The sequence below is a fragment of the Quercus suber genome, unplaced genomic scaffold (assembly GCF_002906115.3).
Source record: "Quercus suber isolate HL8 unplaced genomic scaffold, Cork oak 2.0 scaffold_74, whole genome shotgun sequence".
NCBI lineage: Eukaryota > Viridiplantae > Streptophyta > Magnoliopsida > Fagales > Fagaceae > Quercus > Quercus suber.
Window position 1 is genome coordinate 1651322 of NW_027069539.1, and position 21317 is coordinate 1672638.

General features: G+C 32.5%; 2 protein-coding genes and 1 long non-coding RNA gene across 4 annotated transcripts; 1 reads left to right on the forward strand and 2 right to left on the reverse strand.

The window, feature by feature from the left end:
- The first annotated feature begins 6122 nt into the window (after window positions 1-6122).
- Window positions 6123-12406, forward strand: LOC112006923 (serine/threonine-protein kinase ZRK1). Of its 2 annotated transcripts, XR_002882412.2 has the most exons (3): window positions 6123-7332; window positions 7642-7882; window positions 10270-12406. XR_002882412.2 is itself a non-coding variant. In XM_065773406.1 (2 exons), the coding sequence occupies exons 1-2, from the start codon at window positions 6770-6772 to the stop codon at window positions 7802-7804; spliced, it is 726 nt and encodes a 241-aa protein (XP_065629478.1). In that variant the 5' UTR covers window positions 6123-6769; the 3' UTR covers window positions 7805-8109. The 2 variants fall into 2 exon arrangements, 1 of the variants encoding a protein (XP_065629478.1); XM_065773406.1 differs by lacking the exon at window positions 10270-12406 and having other exon boundaries at window positions 7642-8109.
- Window positions 10490-11866, reverse strand: LOC136067477 (cysteine synthase 2-like; the record flags this gene model as incomplete). Its single annotated transcript, XM_065773410.1, is given in 3 exon segments — window positions 10490-11522; window positions 11525-11635; window positions 11705-11866. Coding segments are annotated over 3 exon segments (468 nt in total), but the record flags the coding sequence as incomplete, so codon positions are not given.
- LOC112006924 (uncharacterized) lies at window positions 10490-13467 on the reverse strand. Its single transcript, XR_002882413.2, has 3 exons — window positions 13222-13467; window positions 12958-13012; window positions 10490-11092 (listed from the first exon to the last, which is right to left on the reverse strand). It is a non-coding gene; the product is annotated as an uncharacterized LOC112006924 (long non-coding RNA).
- Window positions 13468-21317: the final 7850 nt, after the last annotated feature.

A 21317-nucleotide genomic window follows, 5' to 3' on the forward strand; every position in this document is an offset into this window, starting at 1 on the left:
TCTTTTAATTGTTAATACGATATATAAGAATCAATACGAAAAATAGTACTATGCTCTTGATCGTGAAATATCAATTGTTTGTTGCACCCTATGAATTGAAAATAAGATGCTCCAAATTTGAGAGTCCAAAAGTTTTATAATACGTTCTTGATGGGGAAAAATGTGAATGAAAGATCCCATTCATAGTTTTGGAGCATCATCTAATAACAGTCAAGTAAATTACTAACAACCTTCAAAGGAGAAAAAAAGAAAAAGAAAAAAAAAGGATTTTGGAAAGGGTTTGGATGTGGCAAACAGAAATCATTACTTGACTAAAGTATCGAAAACCTTAAAAGTTTATGTTAGTAGGCTGCCTGATTTTTTTTTTTTTAATAATTCAAGAATTGTGGTTGGAGGATTTAATGTTGGTTGTCTCTGTTGAAACATAACGAGGTACTAATTAGTTTGAGTTATAAGATTCTTGACAGTTTGTTGATTTAAATTAATAAAATAATGTGATCGGCCTTTGGTTTAAACCAACTGGCTGGGTTCTTTTAATCTTGTTCATCCAATCTAAAAATGGAATAAGGAATGGATAAAAAAAAATAAAAATAATAAATAAAAAGAAGCAATGGATTTCTTTTTATCTTTTTTGTGTAAAACATTGTTGGTTTTCATATGGATACTATTTACATGTTGCCTGGCCATGTCAAAAATATTGGATTTCAATATTTTATTTTAATAAAATAAAATAAAAATGCCACAGTGATCACCTTCTGTGAGTGAAGGGGTGATCTAAGACCCTTTTTTTTCATTAGAAGGACCAAATTCTTGAATTTCTAGGCGACTGGGCTTTAGGAAGGCTTGCTATGTTTTTTAAAATCTACAGCCCTCACAAACAGCCCGGATATGGGCTTTTTGTCCTAGGAAATTCAAGCTTATTCCAATTAGGCCCAATTGTCTTCTTGAATGTTTTAGAAACACACAACGAAAAGCAGAAAATCAAAGTCTATATACAAAATTTGACATTATACAATTGTTATTATTATTATTATTATTTTTGGGATAAATCACAGTATACTACAATTCACCATCAAGGACGAATGTTATATGAAACCTAACAAGTCAGGTAGATTAAAGACAAGAATCACACAACCACAACATGACTAGATAAGTCTCCACCCATTTGGGATTAATGGTCCACGTATCACAGCCAGCATCACAGCTAATTTGGCTAATGGAGACAACGAATGATACAATAAAACGGTAAATAATAATAGGGTAAACTACATATTTGGTTTCTAAGTTTTATATTATATGTCAATTTAGTCCTTGACCTTTTAAATGTCTCAATTTGGTCCTTAACCTTTTGGTATTATGGTCCTTGTCGTTAAGTGCTGAATGGAAAATGTTGACGTCGCTAACGGTAAAATTAATATATTGTTTTTATGCTACCTAGATTTCCAAATAAGCTACCACGTGGAATTAATTTAAAAAATCAAAGTTTTTCTATCTCAGTTGAACTCTATCTGTGTCTCTGATATATCCCTCTCTCTATGCTTACTGCTCAACCTCCATGACCGAAGCTTACTCAAGGCTAAGCAAATACAAAAAAACCCATTCCAAGTCCAAAAATTGTAGATGTGTAATTTGTATCCTTCATTCTCTTTGAATAATTTTTATTTAAAAAAAAAAAAAAAAAACCCTTCATTTCTATTCTGTCAAATGGAAAAATGAAAGAAGGGATAGTATTGGGAAACTTAAGTTAGAAGATGGAAATAGAATAGAAGTTAAAATACCCAGACCTTTGCAAAAATAATTTGTTTTTGATTTTGCAAAGCTAAGTTGAAAATACCTAAACCTTTATACCAAAACAAAAAATTTTAGTCAGATCACATGAAGAGCTTACTCATATCCATACCCATTTACAAATCTACTTAGAATCAGAAACATCCAAACCCATGAATCCATTTTGAAAAACAAACCAAAATCTAAATCAAATCATACCACCATCTATATGGCTTGCAAAAATGAACAATACCTACAAATGCAAAAGGCTTCATCCACTCGAAACATACCCCTCTGAAATCACCAAACCCTTCTCCTTAGTTTCCCCTCATGCACAGTTCAAAGATAGATAAAGGCTTAGAGCTTCGATCTTGGTAGATTGATGAGAGAGAGCGAGTAAGAGTGAGAGTGTGGGAGGCTACAAAAGAGGATTTGGACTTGGCAACCACTGGTATGATGGTGGTGGCAAGCGGCGGAGAATAGCAGTGGCGTTGAAGGAACTCAGAGAGTGAGTTTCGGTCATGCTGTCATGAAGGCTAAGCATAGAAGAGAGAGAGAGAGTCTAAGTTAGATCAAAGAGACAGAGAGAGTAAGAGGGGCTGAGTTAGAAAACTGTAAACATGTAGTTTACCCATAATAATAATTTTGGGGGAAAGAGAAAGTAAAGAAGATTCTTTTGGCTTGATGTAAAAGTCTACGCTTACAAGCTTATTCACAAGAACATTATTGTGTTCAAATTTTGGTTGTTTAGTAGTCGATTCTAACCTTGGCTTGAGCTTGGCTTATTTGCTAAATAAATAAATAAAACAAGTTTTTTTTTCATAAACTAAATCCACTACAAGCACTATGTAAAATCACCTTAGTGCATTCTTTAGTTTACTCAACTGGGATCCAATTAGCTTGAGCCTAACCAAACATTACGTTAAGAAAATGAAAAATCCTTCTTTACTTTAAGAGAGAATAGAAGTGTACAAAATAGGATACGAAAAGGTCAACACAATTATTGTTAGGCATAGGTGCTCATAAACATATCTAGTTCCCAATGGGCTTTCAAACAACAATCAAGTTTTAGTTTCAAAATTTAAATATGGTTATGGACAATTAATAGAAAAATTAGGTCAAAATTAATTCGGAAAAATGGGCATTTGCCCTTAATTTATAAACTATATGGCAAAATGTCCCTATTTTCAAACTCATTTTAACAAAATTGAGTTATAGGTAGAACTCGACATTAGCAATGTCGAGTTCTATGCATATTTCCCCCTCTCATATAAATTGTGATTCCCACCATAAATTTAATTAGCAGGACCCACAGTTATGTGAGAGAAGGGAGTACGCATTTATGATACTCTGAGAGTACCTATTAATTTCCCTCACATTAGCCCTTCAAAGCCAATCCATACCATGTATTGACTTTGGAGGGCCCCACCGGTTTCTATAGTATTTGTTTTTATTTTATTTTATGGTCCTCTATTTTGGTCATGTTTTTAATTTGGTCCTTAATTTTTTGTAACTTCATTTTTTTTTCTTATATTTTTAAACTTACTAATATTTTGATCCCGACATCATCTCACTTACCAAATATATATATATATATATATATATATATTTCAAACTATTTTTTTTTTTTTTTTTTTTTTGCCTCAACATTTTTTGAAAATAATCCATCTTTTAGCTTTTTGTAACAAATTTAACATAAAAATTACCAAATACCATATCTTTTGATAAACACAATTAAAAAAAAAATGCTACGTACATAACACACTCTAAATATAATGGATTCATGCGAGATTTTTTTTAAAAAAATGGAAAACAAATACATGTGAAGCACAAAATTTATGTGGATTGACCTTAGATCTACGTTCACAAGTGGTGTTGAGGAAAAAGTTTAACTAAAAAATTAGAATGACAACCCTCGTGACACTAAAAAAATCAAATCCCAAATGCACTCAAAGAACTCTCTCTCTCTCTCACAAAAGCAAAAGCTAAAATAATTCTTGTTTTCTCTAAACAAAATTTTGGATGTATACTCTATTAGAAATATAAACATATGGTGGAATATACATATATTCAAATTCTAAAAATATTAATCCAATATATTTCTAAAAAAAAAAAAGAATATTAAAACCAAATAATATAGTTATAGATTAGTTTAACATCCCTAAGAGCACTCACATCAGCTGGTGCAAAATTGTGCAAAATAGAAAAAGATGCAAAATTTACACAATATTTCCTAAATTTGCTCTGCATCAGCCTGGTTATAGTTGTGTGAATATACACATTTGTTACAGTAACCGTGCATATTTGCATGGTTCCTGTAGATGTGTATATTACTATTTTATTAATTTTTTCTCCCACCTCTTCCCTCATTAGTCTCTCTTCCCTCACATACTCTCAACACCGCCTAACCACCACTCAATCACCACCACCACAACCCGTGATATTCCAATCACAAAATCAACCAAAAACAAAGAAAAATCAATCCAAAGCCAAAATCAAACCTTCAATGGAAAACTCAACAACTTAGAACCCAAAATCAAACTTCAAACAAAAAACCCATCAACCCAAACCCAAACTCAAATCAAAGCCACCATCACCACTGCCATGAATGTAATAATCATTTTGAAATACCTCTATCTCTAGCTATCTCTCTCTTTCTCTTGGACTAAGGGTCTATTTGGAATTCGATCATTTTCCTGAAACTGAAAATTTTTTGCTGAAAATACTATAGATAAAGGTAAAAGTTAGCTGAAATAGTATAGTGAGACCCATAAATAGTATTAAAAAGTGCAGTAAAGCCCATGAATAGTAGCAAAAAGAAGCTGAATAGTAAAATAAGTTGGCAAAACTAATTTTTGCCAAACACACACTAAAAACACTAAAACACCACTGTGCTTCACCAAAGGCGAGAGAAATAGTCTTCGTCCTTCATCGCCTACTCCACCTCCACCACTTGTCCTCGTCCTCTTACTAACCTCATGCACCCTAGATGGGTCAGATTTTTTACTTCTTTAATATTTGTTCTAATTTCATTAGTTTTATGAGAAAGATTGTGTTCTGTGATTCGATTGCATTTTGCATTTTGTTTTGATTGTGTTTTGATGTCTTTGTAGCCGTTGAGGTTGAAATAAATGCTAAAATTTTAATTTACTGTGCTAAATTTTGTTATCCAAATTTATTCGAGTGTAGATTATTTTAAGTAAGAAAAATGTTTAGAGTTGCTATATTAATTGCTATAGTACTCTCTTCTTCAAGATAGATACTATAGCAACTCTAAAAAAAAAATTGAAAAAGTTTGTATTTTAAAGAGACTATTAGAGCTGATTTTTTTGGTGTGCATTCCAAAAAATGACTTTGGCTAGCCGATTAGAGATGCTCTTAAAGAGATAAAACTTGGTGAAAATAAATATGTTGGCTCTTAGTGTAGATCGAGTTCATATCTAATATATATTTATTAGACAAAGTTTAGCTACAAAACTGGTTGTAGCTTTAGACTATAATCTTACTCAATAAAATAAATATTGCTACAAATTTTGAAAATTTAACCGTTAAATTGCATGTTTTTTATGTTCTTAATAAATATGTCAAATTTTGTATCAATATGATATTAATTATTAGATGATCTATAAGCTTATATTTTATGTATAATTTTAAACTACAAAAAGTTGCAATTTAAACAATTTACTAATGACATAGCCATTGATATTTAATTTTCTAGAAAATTTGCAAGCATGGAGTATATAAAAAGAAGTTGTAATCCAGTTGTGAATCTGTCAAAATTCACATCCAATAAAAAGATATTGGGTAAAGTTATAGTATAAGATTACAACTAATTTTACAGCTAAAATTTATTCATATTTATTTAGTTAAAATTGTAAATCCAAACATAAAAGCTGCCAAAAGGAGAGTAATTGTTGGGTACTCCTTGAGTACCATAAATGCGTACTTTCTTTTCTCACATAATTACGAGTCTCACTAATTAAATTTAAAGTGAGATTCACAATTCATGTGAAAGAGATGAGTACGTATTTATATCATTCTCAAAATATTTAATAATTTTTCCAAATGTGACAAGCAAAAGCTGCCCTTTCCTTTTGAAATTCCAAAGAAAAAAAAGAAAAAAGAAAGAAGAAGAAGAAGCAAATAGAGGAATTCAGCTACACTTGCACTTTATAAAATAAAAAATAAAAAAGGAGAGAGATGCGTGGAATGTGGATGACAAAATCACCGACTAATGTGAAGCGATGGAGCCCACCCAAGTCAACGCACGGTATGGGCCTTTGATCGGCTAATATGATAATCAAAACCTGTACCTTCCTTTTTGAAATTGCGAGAAAAGCTAAAGAGGAGGAAAGCTCCACTTTACTTTTACTTTACTTTTACTTTACTTTCGATGAAACCTCCCTCCTGAATGAAATGAATTTACAATAAAAATGTGCCCTCATTGTCATTTAGCTGAGCCTCCATCCCTCGCTAGCAGAGTCGTAGAGCACAAACAAAAGAGAGCAAGGAAGGACGTTCCACATTCAAGCTATTATGCGCTGGAGTTGGTTCATGCCATATCATTTCTTTATTAAAAGAATAGAGGAAAGAAAGCAAAGAGAGAGAGCCTTTTATGAGAATGGAAGCCTGTTACTTGAGAAGCTGATTGCCTCTTGCAATGCCAAGCCTATTCCCATCCGTACCTTCTCCCCTCAACAGCTCCTCCTAGCAACCAACAACTATTCTTCAGAACTTCTAGGATGTTATTGGGGCTATTGGTACAAGGGTTCTCTTGAAGGACGAATTGTTCTCATTAAGCATTTACAATATGTTTGGGCCGATAAAGCCATCAATGATTTAGCGATTTCTGCACAAATGAGTGGTCACAGCAATGTATTAAAGCCCATAGGCTGTTGTCTCCACACTCCCATCTCCCTTTTTTGTGTTTGAATTTCCCGCCAATGGTATCCTTGCAGATCGAATTTATGTCTCCCCTGTTACTAAACGACAACATGAGCCGATGATGTGGGAGAGAAGGTTAAAGATTGCAAGGCAGATTGCTCATGCTCTTTCTTATCTCCATACTGCCTTCCCAAGACCTGTCATCCACATGAATATGGATATGCGCAGTATCTTATTAAATGAACATGATGTTCCCAAATTGTCCGACTTTTATTTTTCTGTATCAATTCCCGAAGGTGAAGCTGACGTGGACGCTCCTTTTATTTCAAATTTCAGATCCCCCGAGTTTAAAACAGAAGGCAAGGTAACTGAGAAAGCTGATGTATATGATTTTGGTCGGATTCTTCTAGAACTTTTAACTGGAGAGTGTTCTCGTGAAATATCCCGATTGACAATTGATAAAGATTCTAGTTTAGTAGCATACATACATAACCGTGCTCAAGGTAGTTGCATAAACGAGATTGTGGATCCCGCAATCTTGGCTGAAGATGGGGAAGGAGGTGCTACTTTAGAGCATCAATTACAAGCTGTGGTGGACCTTGGCTTGACATGTACAGAGGAAGATCCACAAACAAGGCCAACTATGGTTGATGTCACTAAACAACTCAGACGGATTGAGAGGTTCGTTCCATCACTAATTATTTGCTCACTTGCTTTCATCAAATCATATTTTATAGATAAACAGATTTTATTGCATATCCAAATGTTTTAGGCATGACAACAAACAAAATTTATTCACTTGATTTTCAAACAAATAGCTATGGATGGAATTTAGAAAAGTTAAAAAAGCTATTTTGATGGAGAGCCATTTAATGACTTTATGAAATCCCCATTGCTACTAAGAAACAGGCCTAATAAACTGGTATGCATCTTAAGTAATAAAGGAGAATTCTCTATGAGATTGGCTAATGGTATTTCTCAATCACACAGGTTCGCACAAACAGGTGAAGTTCTTTTGGGAAATTTGCAGAATTTAAAGCTTCATGAGAGTTTTGAAGAGCATGCTTCTGCATCATTGAAAAGGAATGCTTCTAGCGATGAAATCCAAGCAGTGAATGAAGCCTCTGAAAGGCCTCTTGAAGTTTCATTGTGATGCAACTGAATGATGACAGAGCTTGTATAGCAGTTTTAACATGTCATTGGGAAGTTATCATTATGACAGACACTTAAGGTATGTATTGATGCTATAAGAACTGGAGGATAGGTTGTTATTGGCAAAGGAGTTTGATAATTGTTCTTTTGTTTGAATAAAAGGAATGCAAACTAAGTAGTTCATGGTCTTAGTAACTGGCTATGTATAGTGGTTTGTTGAGGGAAAAAAAAAACTTTTATTGTTTAGTTGGTTTGTAAATTTTCTTTTTCCAGAATATATATGATTTCTCAATTTAGTTTGGCAAACCTTTTTCTTTTTGCAAAATAGTCTTAAATTTTAATCATTCATGTGAATTGGGTCGAAAATTCATTAAATAACTTATTGCTCCACAATTGATCTTCTAATTAGTATAATTGCAGTTAACACCTTCCCTTTGAATGAGATAAATATTATTGTCCTAAAAAGTATGAAACAAAAAAGTCATTATCCTAATGCACAGAGATGTGCTTAATCCTTCTCTACTTTTACTGCTCCAGTTCATTTTTATCCTCTTAAATTCAAAAGGCACCTTCTAATGGAACTCTGCTGGAGAAATTTAGTTGCGTAGGGCTGCTTGAACTTTGCACAGTAGTGGAGAGAAACATCAAAGAAAAAACTCTAGGTTAATGTGCAAAAACTCTAATCCAATTGCCTTGGTTATCAATCTATGCTAAGACAGATATTTGGCATTGTAAAACATATCCAGATGCCTTATCCCACTATCACAAAGGATAGTCACAATAGGACCAATACAGTTTGCCAGAAAAGCAAGTGTTGTTGGTGCAAACACTAGGCCCCTTGATGATGGAGGATTGATAATAGGTTTTACTTGATTTGAATTTGATTTGGTTTGAATTCTGATTTTATTTCTGAATTATATGTTATTGACTGTTTTGTTTCTTTCCTTCTTGATTCTTGCCTTGGAGGTCCTACTTCAAAAGGCTCCAAAAAAAAAAAGGCAAATCATTTTGGCATGGTGAATTTGACAATAGATAATATTGAATTGAAATTTTTCTCTAACTTGGTGGTGATTTCAAGCAACCTTAAGTGGTGAAGCCCTAGGTTTGTTATGGTCTTTCTTTATAAATCCCTAGACAGGTTTACAAATCTTGTACCGCATCAAATATGGTAGCAGAGCCAAAAATTTGATCCATGTACTGAAATTCACAACCCAAAATGACCACAACTTTATGCAGCTTTTGAAACCAAACTCATCGAAGCATTCAAACACCACCACCCTCCTCAGTTAATCATACTAATCCACATTAGGATCTCAACTAAAACACCATTGCCAAGTCCAAATCAAGTTGTATTGTTCCTTGCCTTGACATGTACTGAGGAAGATATAGAGAAAATGCTAACAATGATAGATGTTACCAAAGATTTGGGGTAGATTGAGAGACTTGTTCCATGGTTGATTATTTCTAATTTGGTTCATCAAAGTACCTTTCCAACTAGAATAGCCTCTTATTTAAGCATTGAAAATTCAAATTTTACTATGAAATCAAAGTTTCCAAAAACAAAATTTCAATGTAAAATGTGTTTATACTGAAGTTGAGTTTTCAATTTAGTTTGGCAAGCCTTGTTCTCTTTACAAAATAGTCTTAAATTTTAATCATTCATGTGAATTTTTGGGTAAAAAATTCATTAAATAACTTATTGCCCCACAATTAATCGTCTAACTAAAATAATTGTAGTCAACACCTTCCCTTTTGAATGAGATAAATATTGTTGTCCTGAAAAATATGAAACCAAAATGTCATTATCCTAACAAACAGAGATGTGCTTAGTCCTTCTCTAGTGTTTCTGCCCTAGTTCATTGCTATCCTCTTAAATTTAGAAGACACCTTCTAAGGGAACTTTGCTGGAGAAATATAGCTGCATCGGGCTGCTTGAACATTGGATAGAAGTGGCGAGAAACAGCCAAGTCAAGACTCTAGATCACACTAACTCATTTGATGCCCAAAAACTCTAATCCAACCTTGGGTATCAATCTACGCTAGTTGAGACAGATATTTGGCATTGCAATACATACACAGATATCTCATCCCGCTATCACAGAGGACAGTCACAAACAATAGCATGAACACACACACACACACACACAGAGTTTAGTTGTTGTGGACACTAGGCCACTGGATGATGGAGAATCAAGGGTGGACATTAAGAGCCACACTAACGAGTTTTATTTTTGAATTATTATATGTGTATGATTATAACAATATTCTCAATGTTGAAAAATTCAACTTGCTTTCGCCAGTTGCTTAATAACAACGGAAATTTTGGTTGGTATGTTCATTTAGCCATGCAAAGCATTGTGTCCTTTGTCTTCTCCATTAAAGATGATTTGCATTTGGTGAATAATAGGAGAGTGGGACCAGTTAATAATAAACATATTCACATTATCGCATATCCAAATGTTTCAGGCATGCCAACAGGTTGATTTCAAGTCTTCCTAGTTCACAATGACTCAAAATTTAAGAGATTAAAAGGAAGAGATTAGAGATTAGAAGGCAAAGCCAAGGAAGGTAAGTAGTATTCATTGTTAATATACTTCTACAATGATGCTCTAAGAGTCTTATTCACAGTTAAATGAACTAACCACTCAAATTTGTCTGGCAAACTTATTTCCTCATGACATTACCATAGACAATAATAACTGGTACATTGGCATTAATTCATTCAACTTCTCTTGAAAAAATGATTTCAATCATCCTTGTACACAGCTCTGAATGAAATATATATTGTACACCTCTTAAAGGAAATACATATTGATGTCCTGAATAGAATGAAACAGAAAATTGACAATATCCTAACATAGATGTGTCTTATCCTGCTCTAGTGTTGCTGCTCCAGTGTCTTTTTAACTACAAGAATTCAGATGGATAAACAACAATTTGAATTAGAATTAAATACATAATTTTCTTGGAGAGATATAGTTGCTTAGGCCTGCTCAAACTTTGGATGGAAGTAACAATAAACATCTAAGTCAAAGCTCTGGATCACATTAACTCATCTGATGTCCAAGAGGCTCTAATCCAGTAGACTTGGGTGTCAATCCATGCTGAGACAGATATTAAGCACTGTAAAACTTACTCAAATGACTCATCCCACCATCACAAATAATAGTCACAACTCACAGTAGTGTGACCTGGGCCTATGGATTGTGTCATCAAACGTTTGATGGCTCTGACACAATTCATGGCCAATGAACTTCCAAGAAAGAGCCCATCGTTCTTCAAAAGAAACCTGATAAAAGTTCAAGAAGCATAGCATTGAAACACACAGAAAGTATTTCTGTTCCAGCAAAGGAAAATGGGTGAAAGAATGGATTTTAATTTTTTATGTTTCATCATCTGACAAATATTAATGGTGGACCAAAAAGGGAAAAAAATCCGTAGTAGAATCAACAAAACAACAAACTGGTAGAATTGGCAGAATCTTTTTCCCATAGGTTTCATTCTCATCCTATCAGAAAAATATATCACTTTAAAAAACCAAAGGCATGCTCTAACCAAGACATTTCAACACCTTTCAAATCTGTGCCCCTGAAAGTCCCATCAAGTTTTGCCATCATGAAATTCTGTGCTAACCTATATTTTCCAAGTCCTTCTGTTATTGTTTCAAATGGATTCTTCAATCTTCGTCCTTCAGCATTGTCTATAGTGTCCATCACCCCCACCTTGTAACCTTTTTGATTAAACTAGAACCGGGAGGATCTATCAAGAGGCACTTAATGTTTGGATTTTTTCCTGTTGAACACATACGGTCATATGCTAAGGGATTCATTGACTAATCTAATATGAATGTTTAAATTAATGTGTAATCAATGGTTTGCTCCTGGGGTTTTCCATTAACTTAGTCAGCTTCTCTATGCTTTGATGCTGCCTCATTTTCTTCCAGTGCCCTTCTCTGTGCAATGTTGGCAAAGTGGTCTGTGTCTGTAATTGAGACAGGTCTCACCCTTTCAACAATAGCTCCAAGGGGTTCAAGTATTTGAGACAGACAAATTTGCAATGAGAATAAAAATTAAGTAGGTTGCAGTACATAATAGAGGGACAGAGAAAGCTAAGGGGGAAAACAGAGGCAATGTCATATTTGAGTACTTAGACAGGCAATCATTGATATCCTACAACTTTCCTCATCAAGCCAACATTTTTTGAAATCTAAAATTCTTCACAGTTCAGTCTTCAGACACGTACAATTATTGGATCCTACCTCTCAAAAATGGATGTGAAAAACTGGCTACAAAAATAATCCTAGAGATGATAAGAAGACAATTGTTGCTTTATCTTGCTTCAGGCCTTATCTAACAACTAAATTGCATATGGTGTGGTTAGTGTGGATATTCTTGTGCAAGAGGTTAAATCTAAAGAAATGGTTTAAGCATGTGGAACTGGAAGCAAGACATAATCATCATTTTCAAAAAGCTTTATATATTTCAAGAATCAAGTTTATACAAGAATCATCATTTTCTTTTTCCTTTATCAATAATATTCTCTTATTACCTATGAAACAAAAAGGTTTGATATTTGTTAATTGTTAAAATCTGATTATCCTCTTGATCTGATATTAGTTTCCTATTGATGTTGAAGCATGGTATACTAGTCGTTAACCTGTGCGATACACGGACAAATTTGAATATATTGTTTTATTAATTTCTTCCTAATGCAGTTTTTGAAATAGAGTTGCAGCATATTCCCCGTAATCAAATATTTTATTTACTGTTCCAGCATTTTTGCAGTAAAGGTTATTTATGAATTTCAACCAGTTTGTTTTGTAACACCCAATTTTGCTATTATTAGTAAAAATCTTAACAACCCAAGAGATTCAATAGAAACAATTATAAAACAACATTCTTCTCAATGAGTTTATAACCAGACATATCTACCTATATCTATCATAGAAGCAAGCATATACGATGTTCTGGAAATCAAATCGATAACCTTCCTCATGGAGGTACAAGGCCCAGTTTTTTGGGTTTTACGTGTTGCTAAATATATAAATATTCTTAAGGATTACAGAGATAAATCATTATGATTTTTTGAAATTTAGAATCACTTGGACGTGACTGTTTCTTACATTGAATTTAAAAATCATAAAATTATACATACATAGATTGGATATTGCACTTCCTTGCGGACATCTATCAGTTTCACTAATACAAATCTGCAATCAAACAGCAGGACAAAGTATTATCATACAACCACAATTAAAGGATAGACAAACTAGTATGTTGTGTCCCAAGATGTATAAGTGTAGTCAAGAATTCATCACAAAAGATAAAGGGATGTCAGTATATCACACACACATCTCTGCTATTCAATATTTATAGTTTAGTTCCACGGAAAAATAGAAAGAGAACTGAGATGAGATACCTTTGAGGGCTTGAGGTAGAGGCGATGAAAGCCGGGTTGGTGGGTTACCGGTGGTGACTCGGACAGAGACAGTGGGTCTGGCGATGAAAGGGGCTGGAGTCGAGAGGTTCAAATTGTTTTTTGTTTTTTGTTTTTGTTTTGTTTTTTGTTTTAATGTATTTATTTATTTTTATAAAGAGAGATTCAACTATAATATTCACATCTAATAATAGTTCTTTATCATTAAACCAAAATACCAATCAATTTTTGATATAGGCATGGATTAAACGTCAAATCTCTAGAAAATTATTAAATACTCTGATACTTAGAGGAAAGAACAGTTTTTAAAAAAGATTGTAAACCCACTTAATTAGCATGGATTAAACACCTCAATGCCTCTAATATAAATGTAACAGAAACTGGTAGGGTAAAAGATAAATTAAATTAACAATTTACTACCTCAAAATTAAAGCATACCTTGCTGAAAAATCGCCTTGTGTCATTTCTGACTCAATCGCTCCAAGAGTCACAATTGTAATTCCAATATCGAGTCCAACTTCAGTCCTCAATGTCTCAAAAAAGGAAATTTGGGCTGCCTTGCTTGCCTGAAACCATCGCAAATTTACAAGCAATTGGTGGGAAAGAAAATGTGGTAGTAACACATATACGGAGTTTTCTTACATTGTAGAAGCACAATCTTGCAGCACTTAACCATTTTGCAGTTGAAGCAATCACAACAATCTTTCCTACCTATCGTTTGCAAGGAAAAAAAAAATTAACTCTTAAGAGGTTTTCAATTTTGCTAAGTACTTGTGTCTTTAGATGTGAATAGCTAGTGGGATTTAATTTAAAGCCCAATGCCTATTTCATACTAACAAACACATCAACAGTGGGCCTAGAAATGCAATAATAAACCTTATTTTAGTGTTACCATACCCTCAGTGACATTATATAATAAACATTTGTTTTTTAATTCGATTTACAACTAGTGTCACAAGCTAGTTACAAAAGTGGGACAGAATGCAATCATGCATGCCGGTGTGTGTTTTGAAGGCGACTCTGTACTAGTGGTGAAGAGCTTACAGTCAGGTTTGGTTTCTAATGCAATGGTTGGCCATTTAGTAAAAGACATTATGTCTATAAGGGGGCACTTTCAGTCCTCTAATATCATCCATGGAAGGCGGCAAGGCAACAATGTTGCCCATGCTCTAGCTAGGGATGCTAGCTTTTCTTTTCCTTTGAGGGTTTGGATGGAGGAAGTTCCTCCAAATATTTCCTATTTTGTTGTAAGAGATTTGTCTTAGTTTATTGAAGTTTGCTCTCCCCGAGTTGGGGGTTCCTCAAAAAAAAAAAAAAACGGTATGTTATGCCCGTACTAAATAAGTCTTAAATTTACCCTCTACCTTCCTTTTACGAGAAAAAAAAAAGTCATTTTAGTTAAAACACACACACACACTTACAACGTCCAAAATGGTTCACTGTCTCGTCGTCAACAAATTGCTTACATTCTTCAGTTTTAGAAACATCTACCCATACCAAAACAACTTTTGGGCTTTATCTGCCACTGCCTAAAGACTGTCCTCTCTTCTTGCAATAAGGGCTAAATGAGCACCTCTCCTAGGCCCTAGCATACTCGTAAGCAATATTCTTCAGGCTCAAATTCCCAAAGTTAATATGTTACATTGTTAATTTTCTTACAAATGATTTACAAGTTTACATGATAATGAATGTAATTAATTAATTAAATCAACATCAATTATGTAATAGATTAAATTTTTTGTTGAAAAATGCTAGCTATCTATGCTTAAATCTTAAAAGAACTAGTCTAGATATAGTTAGAGCTACTAGTAATTAGTTATATATCTCAATTTGAACCTCTCCTAGGCCCTAGCATACTCGTAAGCAATATTCTTCAGGCTCAAATTCCCAAAGTTAATATGTTACATTGTTAATTTTCTTACAAATGATTTACAAGTTTACATGATAATGAATGTAATTAATTAATTAAATCAACATCAATTATGTAATAGATTAAATTTTTTGTTGAAAAATGCTAGCTATCTATGCTTAAATCTTAAAAGAACTAGTCTAGATATAGTTAGAGCTACTAGTAATTAGTTATATATCTCAATTTGACTTGGTAAACTGTAAACACTTGATCTAGGACTCGTCACATATCCACATAGTTTACATTTATCTAATCCTACACATTTATCCAATTTAATTCTTGTAATATGGGGTATTACAATCTCCTTATATATACACAAAATGCAAACACAGACACACACACACACAATAATAATAATAATAATAATAATAATAATAATAATAATAATAATAATAATAATCAATCCAGACAATAAAATGCCACTTATATTAATATTTTTAATGTTAAATAACCTATAAAAAGATAGTATATAAATTATATTGAGGGTATTTGTTAGGACTTTTTATATATGAATAAACCATGTTATATTTTTTTCATAGTAAAAATTCCCCTATAATTCTCATGTAATGGTTTTAAGTAATTTGATAAATATTAATTATAACTTATGACTGCTTTTGTTAATCTCAAAAAATGATTAAATTATAACAATTTACAACCATATAGATATAGTAACTATTTATGCATCTAAAACCCTCGAGATTAGCTTCAAACCAATATCAAATTATTAATGCTATATTATTAACAAATTTTATTACAAAACACTCATTTTCATGAAAAATAATAAATTATTACCTAAACTATATGTGGTCTTTGCACTTTTTAAAGATAACAATACTTTTTAAATATTTTTTCTATTCGATTAAAGCATTTGCTTATTAATTTTTTTTCTTTATTTCTTTTTTATAGCTTTTGAATTTTTAAAAACATTGATAACATAGGATGAGGCTTGACACAAAATAAAGATATATACAAAAAAATATAAAATGTAGTTAGAAAAAAACACCTATGATGGGGGTGGGGTTGTTTTGGGTGAGAGGGGTGTGCACAGGATAAATTGAGTGGGTGGAGGGAAATATTTTTAACCAACCCTCTAATGGAAGGTTGGAAAAATTGCAATTCACTACCGATACCAATCTATAAATACGACAGATCGATTAAACATCTTTAATAGTTTTAACTCGGCAGGTTGAGCGAATTAGGTGGGTTGACAAATACAATTATCTAAATGAAATTATTTCAGTTAAATTGAATAATAGTTTCCACCCTCAAATAAAAAAAGGAATGAATTTTTTTCAAATTTTATTAAAATAATCACAATACTACATTATTTTTTATAAAAATGATTGAAATTTTATCACACTAAAAATAAAAACATCTAAGAATCTTAAATTGGACATGTACATAGATTAAGAATAATAATAAAATCTTAGAGAGAGCCACTAGAGTTTATTAAGGAAGATATATGTGAAAATGAAAAAATAAAAAGAAAGAGATAGAGATGAGAGAAATAAAGTAGATGTGTATGTGAAGTAGAATTTTGCAACATAACAAAGTTTTATATATATAGGTGGGTGGGTGGGGTTGTGGCGGGTTAGAAATATCTCAACCCATTATTCAACCCAACCCGCTAAATTATTTATCAAACCCACCCAACCCGACCTGTCTCACTTAATAGACCTACATGGATTGAGTTGGGTTGGTTTGGGTTGGGCAAGTTAGAAGGTGTATTGCACGGACCTACTTAGAGAGTGCAAATTTTTTCACAAACATGGCTTGTATCCAATCCTCTTGTACATTAAACTCATCACATGTCATTATTTGGTCCAATACACAAGAATTGGACCCAATCTTTGCCAATTTCCAACCATTTTGGATTAATGGTCCGAGTATCATAGCCAATATGTATCCAATCCTCTTGTACATTAAACTCATCACATGTCATTATTTGGTCCAATACACAAGAATTGGACCCAATCTTTGCCAATTTCCAACCATTTTGGATTAATGGTCCGAGTATCATAGCCAATCGATGGCCTTGTAGCTAAATTGACATCTTCCTATGTACTAAGGACACGTTTGGTACACTGTAATGATTATTACATGAGAATATGAATAAGTATTACAAGGAATACATTAAGTTGAAATGTAATAAGTATTACTATTCATTAGTTTGGTGACCATTAAGGAATAGAATTCTGAATATGCATCTACAATTTAGTAGAATATAAAAAAAAGGAGTAATTAAATCATTTTTAAGTCATATTTCCTAAAATACACTTATTTTAAGGGTGTTCAAAATAGAGCTAACAATTAACAATAAAAAAAATTATTTTCTTTCCTCTTTAAGATGTGGCAACTAATGACTTTATGAAATTTCTTTTAAAAGTTATTAAATAAGGTGAATGAATAGATATTCAGTACTTTTGATAAGGAATAGTTATTCCTCATTTTGAAGAATAGCTATTCATTAGGAATAATTATTCATTGTAATAAAAATATAACCAAACAACCGAATATTTATGCCATAGGAATATCTATTACATTACAATGTTTATACCAAACATGCTCTAAGTGCTTGGGAGTTTAGTAAGAAAAATGTTCGAGCTGTGGTGTTAGCAGCATATTATAATTATCTTTATGGGGAAAAAAAAAATCAAAACTGATTTGGCAAATAGATATTAAACGGAAATTAATAATTTTGGTGAAAAGAAAGAAAAGAAGATTCTTTTGGTTGGATGGAAATGCCTCAATTCAAATTCTCCATGATCCTTACCTTATATAAGATCTCGAGCTCGTTATGGGATTTTAAAAATTCTGCTTAGGTGAATTTATAGAAAGATGAATATAATCATAACTTTTAATTTATGGAGGGAGAGATTTTAGGACAATCTCAACGCATGACAACTCAATATGGTATTGTATATTTAAGGAATATATTTTCATAGTAACCCTTTTTTTAAGGTCAAGGCACACAATTTTTGAAGCTTAGTCATAGCTAAAAAACCACTCTCGTTCTCCTTCATTCCAGAAAAACCCATTGGAAAAAAGTTGAAAAAACTCCAACAAAGTTGGTGACAATGGAATACTCCTCCACAGAAGTGGTTAGATATTAGAAACAAAAACCTCTTTCTCGTCTAATTGTTGTTTTATTTTAATAATTAATAATCTTTATTTTTGGTTTTTGTCTTTTTGTTTAATTTCTTGGATTGTTTTCTTTGTAGATTTGTGTTCTGAAAGTGAATTCCTGCCAGACAAGAATAAAGCTGAAGCTATGCTAAATAGATGCTACCTGCAAAGAGAAGAATTCTCCACCCCAATTCTTGAATTATTTATATAAAAATAGGCAACCTACTAGCATCAACTTTTGAAGGTTTTTGATGCTTTTCTCAAGAAATTATTTTTGTTTGCAACATCCAAACCCTTTTCAAAAGAGAAATGATATGTCCATAGCATTTTTACAATATTTTTACAATAAATCTTAAGTGGCAGGTTGTTACTAGTTGTTATTAGTGCAAAAAAGTAATCTTAGGGTGTGTTTGTTTGGAGGCTAAATAGGGTGGGTGGAAAACTTTGGAGAAAAAATGGGAAAAAAAAACATTTTTAAAGTGTGTTTGATTGGGTATTGGGTAGAAAGGAAGGAAAATAAATGGTGGGGCTCAAGTATTTTCTTCCTAAACCCACCAAAAAATTCTCTACAAAATGGAAAGAAAACTGAGAGAAAGAAGCTGAAGAAATGAGCTTTCAAAAATATCCCTCATGTGCCCTCAATGTGTTGGCCTTTTTTTTTTTTTTTTTTTTAACGTGCTTGGCTTTCTCTTCTTCTTCTTCTTCTTTTTTTCTTTGATTTTTTTCTTTGTTAGTTTACTAACGCGCTTGGCTTCTTTTTTTGTTTTTTTGTGCTCATATGTTTATTTTCTCATAAATTTTGGTTGGTTTTTGTTTTTGTTCCTTTTTTTTTTTTAGAAAACAGTTTTGAGTTAATTTTGAATGCTATTTTTTTTTTTTTTTTTTTTTTTTTTTTTTNACCCTTAGTGTTAGATTCAAATTTGAACCAATAATAACCAGCTATTTATGATTTGTTGTAAAAATGTTGTAGATATAGCACCTTTCTTTGAAGGTTGTTAGTAATTTACTCGACTGTTATTAGATGATTCTCCAAACCTATGAATGGGATCCTTTTTTTTTCCCATCAAGAACATTATATAAAACTCTTGGACTCTCAAATTTGGAGCATGTTATTTTCAATTCATAGGGTTCAACAAGCAATTGATATTTCACAGTCAAGAGTGTAGTACTATTTTTAGTATTGATTCTTATATATCATATTAACAAATGGAAGATGGTTGCGAGAAAAATCTCTGTTTGATAAGACTTCTTCCTATACCAAAGAATTTCATTACCCAGAAATGATACATTGTAAGACTCTTTTGCCTCTTCCAATATCAATAGGCCATGTTTTGCTCTTGTATCTTCCAAAAGGAAAAAGATCTCTAAGAGCCTTTTCTTGGATCCAAAAGAGAGTACTTGGGCTCTATTTGACGGGACTTCTTCCTATACCAATAAACATTGTTTAAAGATTATGTTATAACTTTTAAATCTTGCAGATATCAAAAATGTTCTCCCAGATGGTAGCAGGTACACTAAAAATTTTCAGACGAGTTAAATGTGCACTCCACCTTGAATCTTAGATGTTATGTACTCTTTTGACAAAAAGGATAGTGAATGCACAGACAATGCTTCAATCTCAAATTTCACCCCTTTTTGCAGCATCAACTCTAGTTCCAACCTTTCATGATAAAGTAGAACTTCAGAATCTGTGTAGTCCAGGCAAACAACGATAACAGAAGAATGACAGGTTATTTTACAGAATTTTACCTCCATCTTGGGACGAATTGCTTTTTTAATAATTCAAGAATTAGGGGTGGAGGATTTGAACATTGGTTGTCTTTGTTGAAACATCATGAGGTGCTAAATAGTTTAAATACAATTTGCTAATTTAAATCAATAAAATAATGTGATCGGTCTTTGGTTTAAACCAACTGGCTGGGTTCTTTTAATCTTGTTCATCCAATCCAAAAATGGAATAAGGAATGGATTTGAAAAAAAAAAAAAAAAGCAATGGATTTCTTTTTTATCTTTTTTGTGGAAAAAATTATTGGTTTTCATATGGATACTATTTAGGGGTGTCAATTCGGGTTGGCGTGTCGTGTCGAGGTAGGGGTGTTCGACTAAATGGCTCAACCCTAACCCGACCCATTTAATAATCATGTCATGATCCTTCAACCCTAACCCGACCTGTTAATAAGGCGGGTTGATCTGACCCAACCCATTTAACACGTTTAATAAACGAGTCGTGTTGGGTTGACACAAATGTAACACAACCCATTTCAACCTGCATAATATTAAATATAACATCCACCTAGAAATAATTTTTTTATATCCCAAAAAGCAGTGCATACACTTCAAGTCTTCAACCTACATTAAAAATAATATAGTTCAACGAAAATATAACATTCATCTAGAAATAAGTTTTTTACACTCTAAAAGAAGTGCATACACTTCAACCCAAATTCAAAATAACAAAGTTTAACAAAAATAAAATAACATAGTTCAACAAAAATATAATATCCTTGGAACTCGCCAAATGCTAAGTATCAATATTGAAAGAATTTGAGCAAACAGTAGATTAATCATGACTATAACCATGATTATCATCCATAGATTCTTTGTTGATGTCCAAATTCATAATATCTTCCAAGCTCATCCAATTTCATTTGTGCAAGTTCTATGCCAAAAAAAAAAAAAAAAAAAAGTGTTAGTAGTTCTAGGGTTTGTAAAGTTTCAATTTCCAATTATATCCCTTGTAAATTTTTGTAATTACACACTTTTCTTTTTAAATTTAAAATATATGTTGGATATAAAAGGTATTTGACAAATCTAAAATAAAATAAATATTTATTTGTTATACAAGTTAAACGAGTTGTGTTAAGTGAGTTATTTCGAGTTGACACAAATAAATTGGCGTGTTAAACGTGTCTATTGCGAGTTACATGAGTTGAACCGCTTATGACATGTTTCTTATCGTGTCGCTTTCAAGTCGACTCGTTTATGGCCCAAACCCATTAAGGCTCAACCCTAACCCGAAAAACCCGTGTCGAGTTCGTGTCAT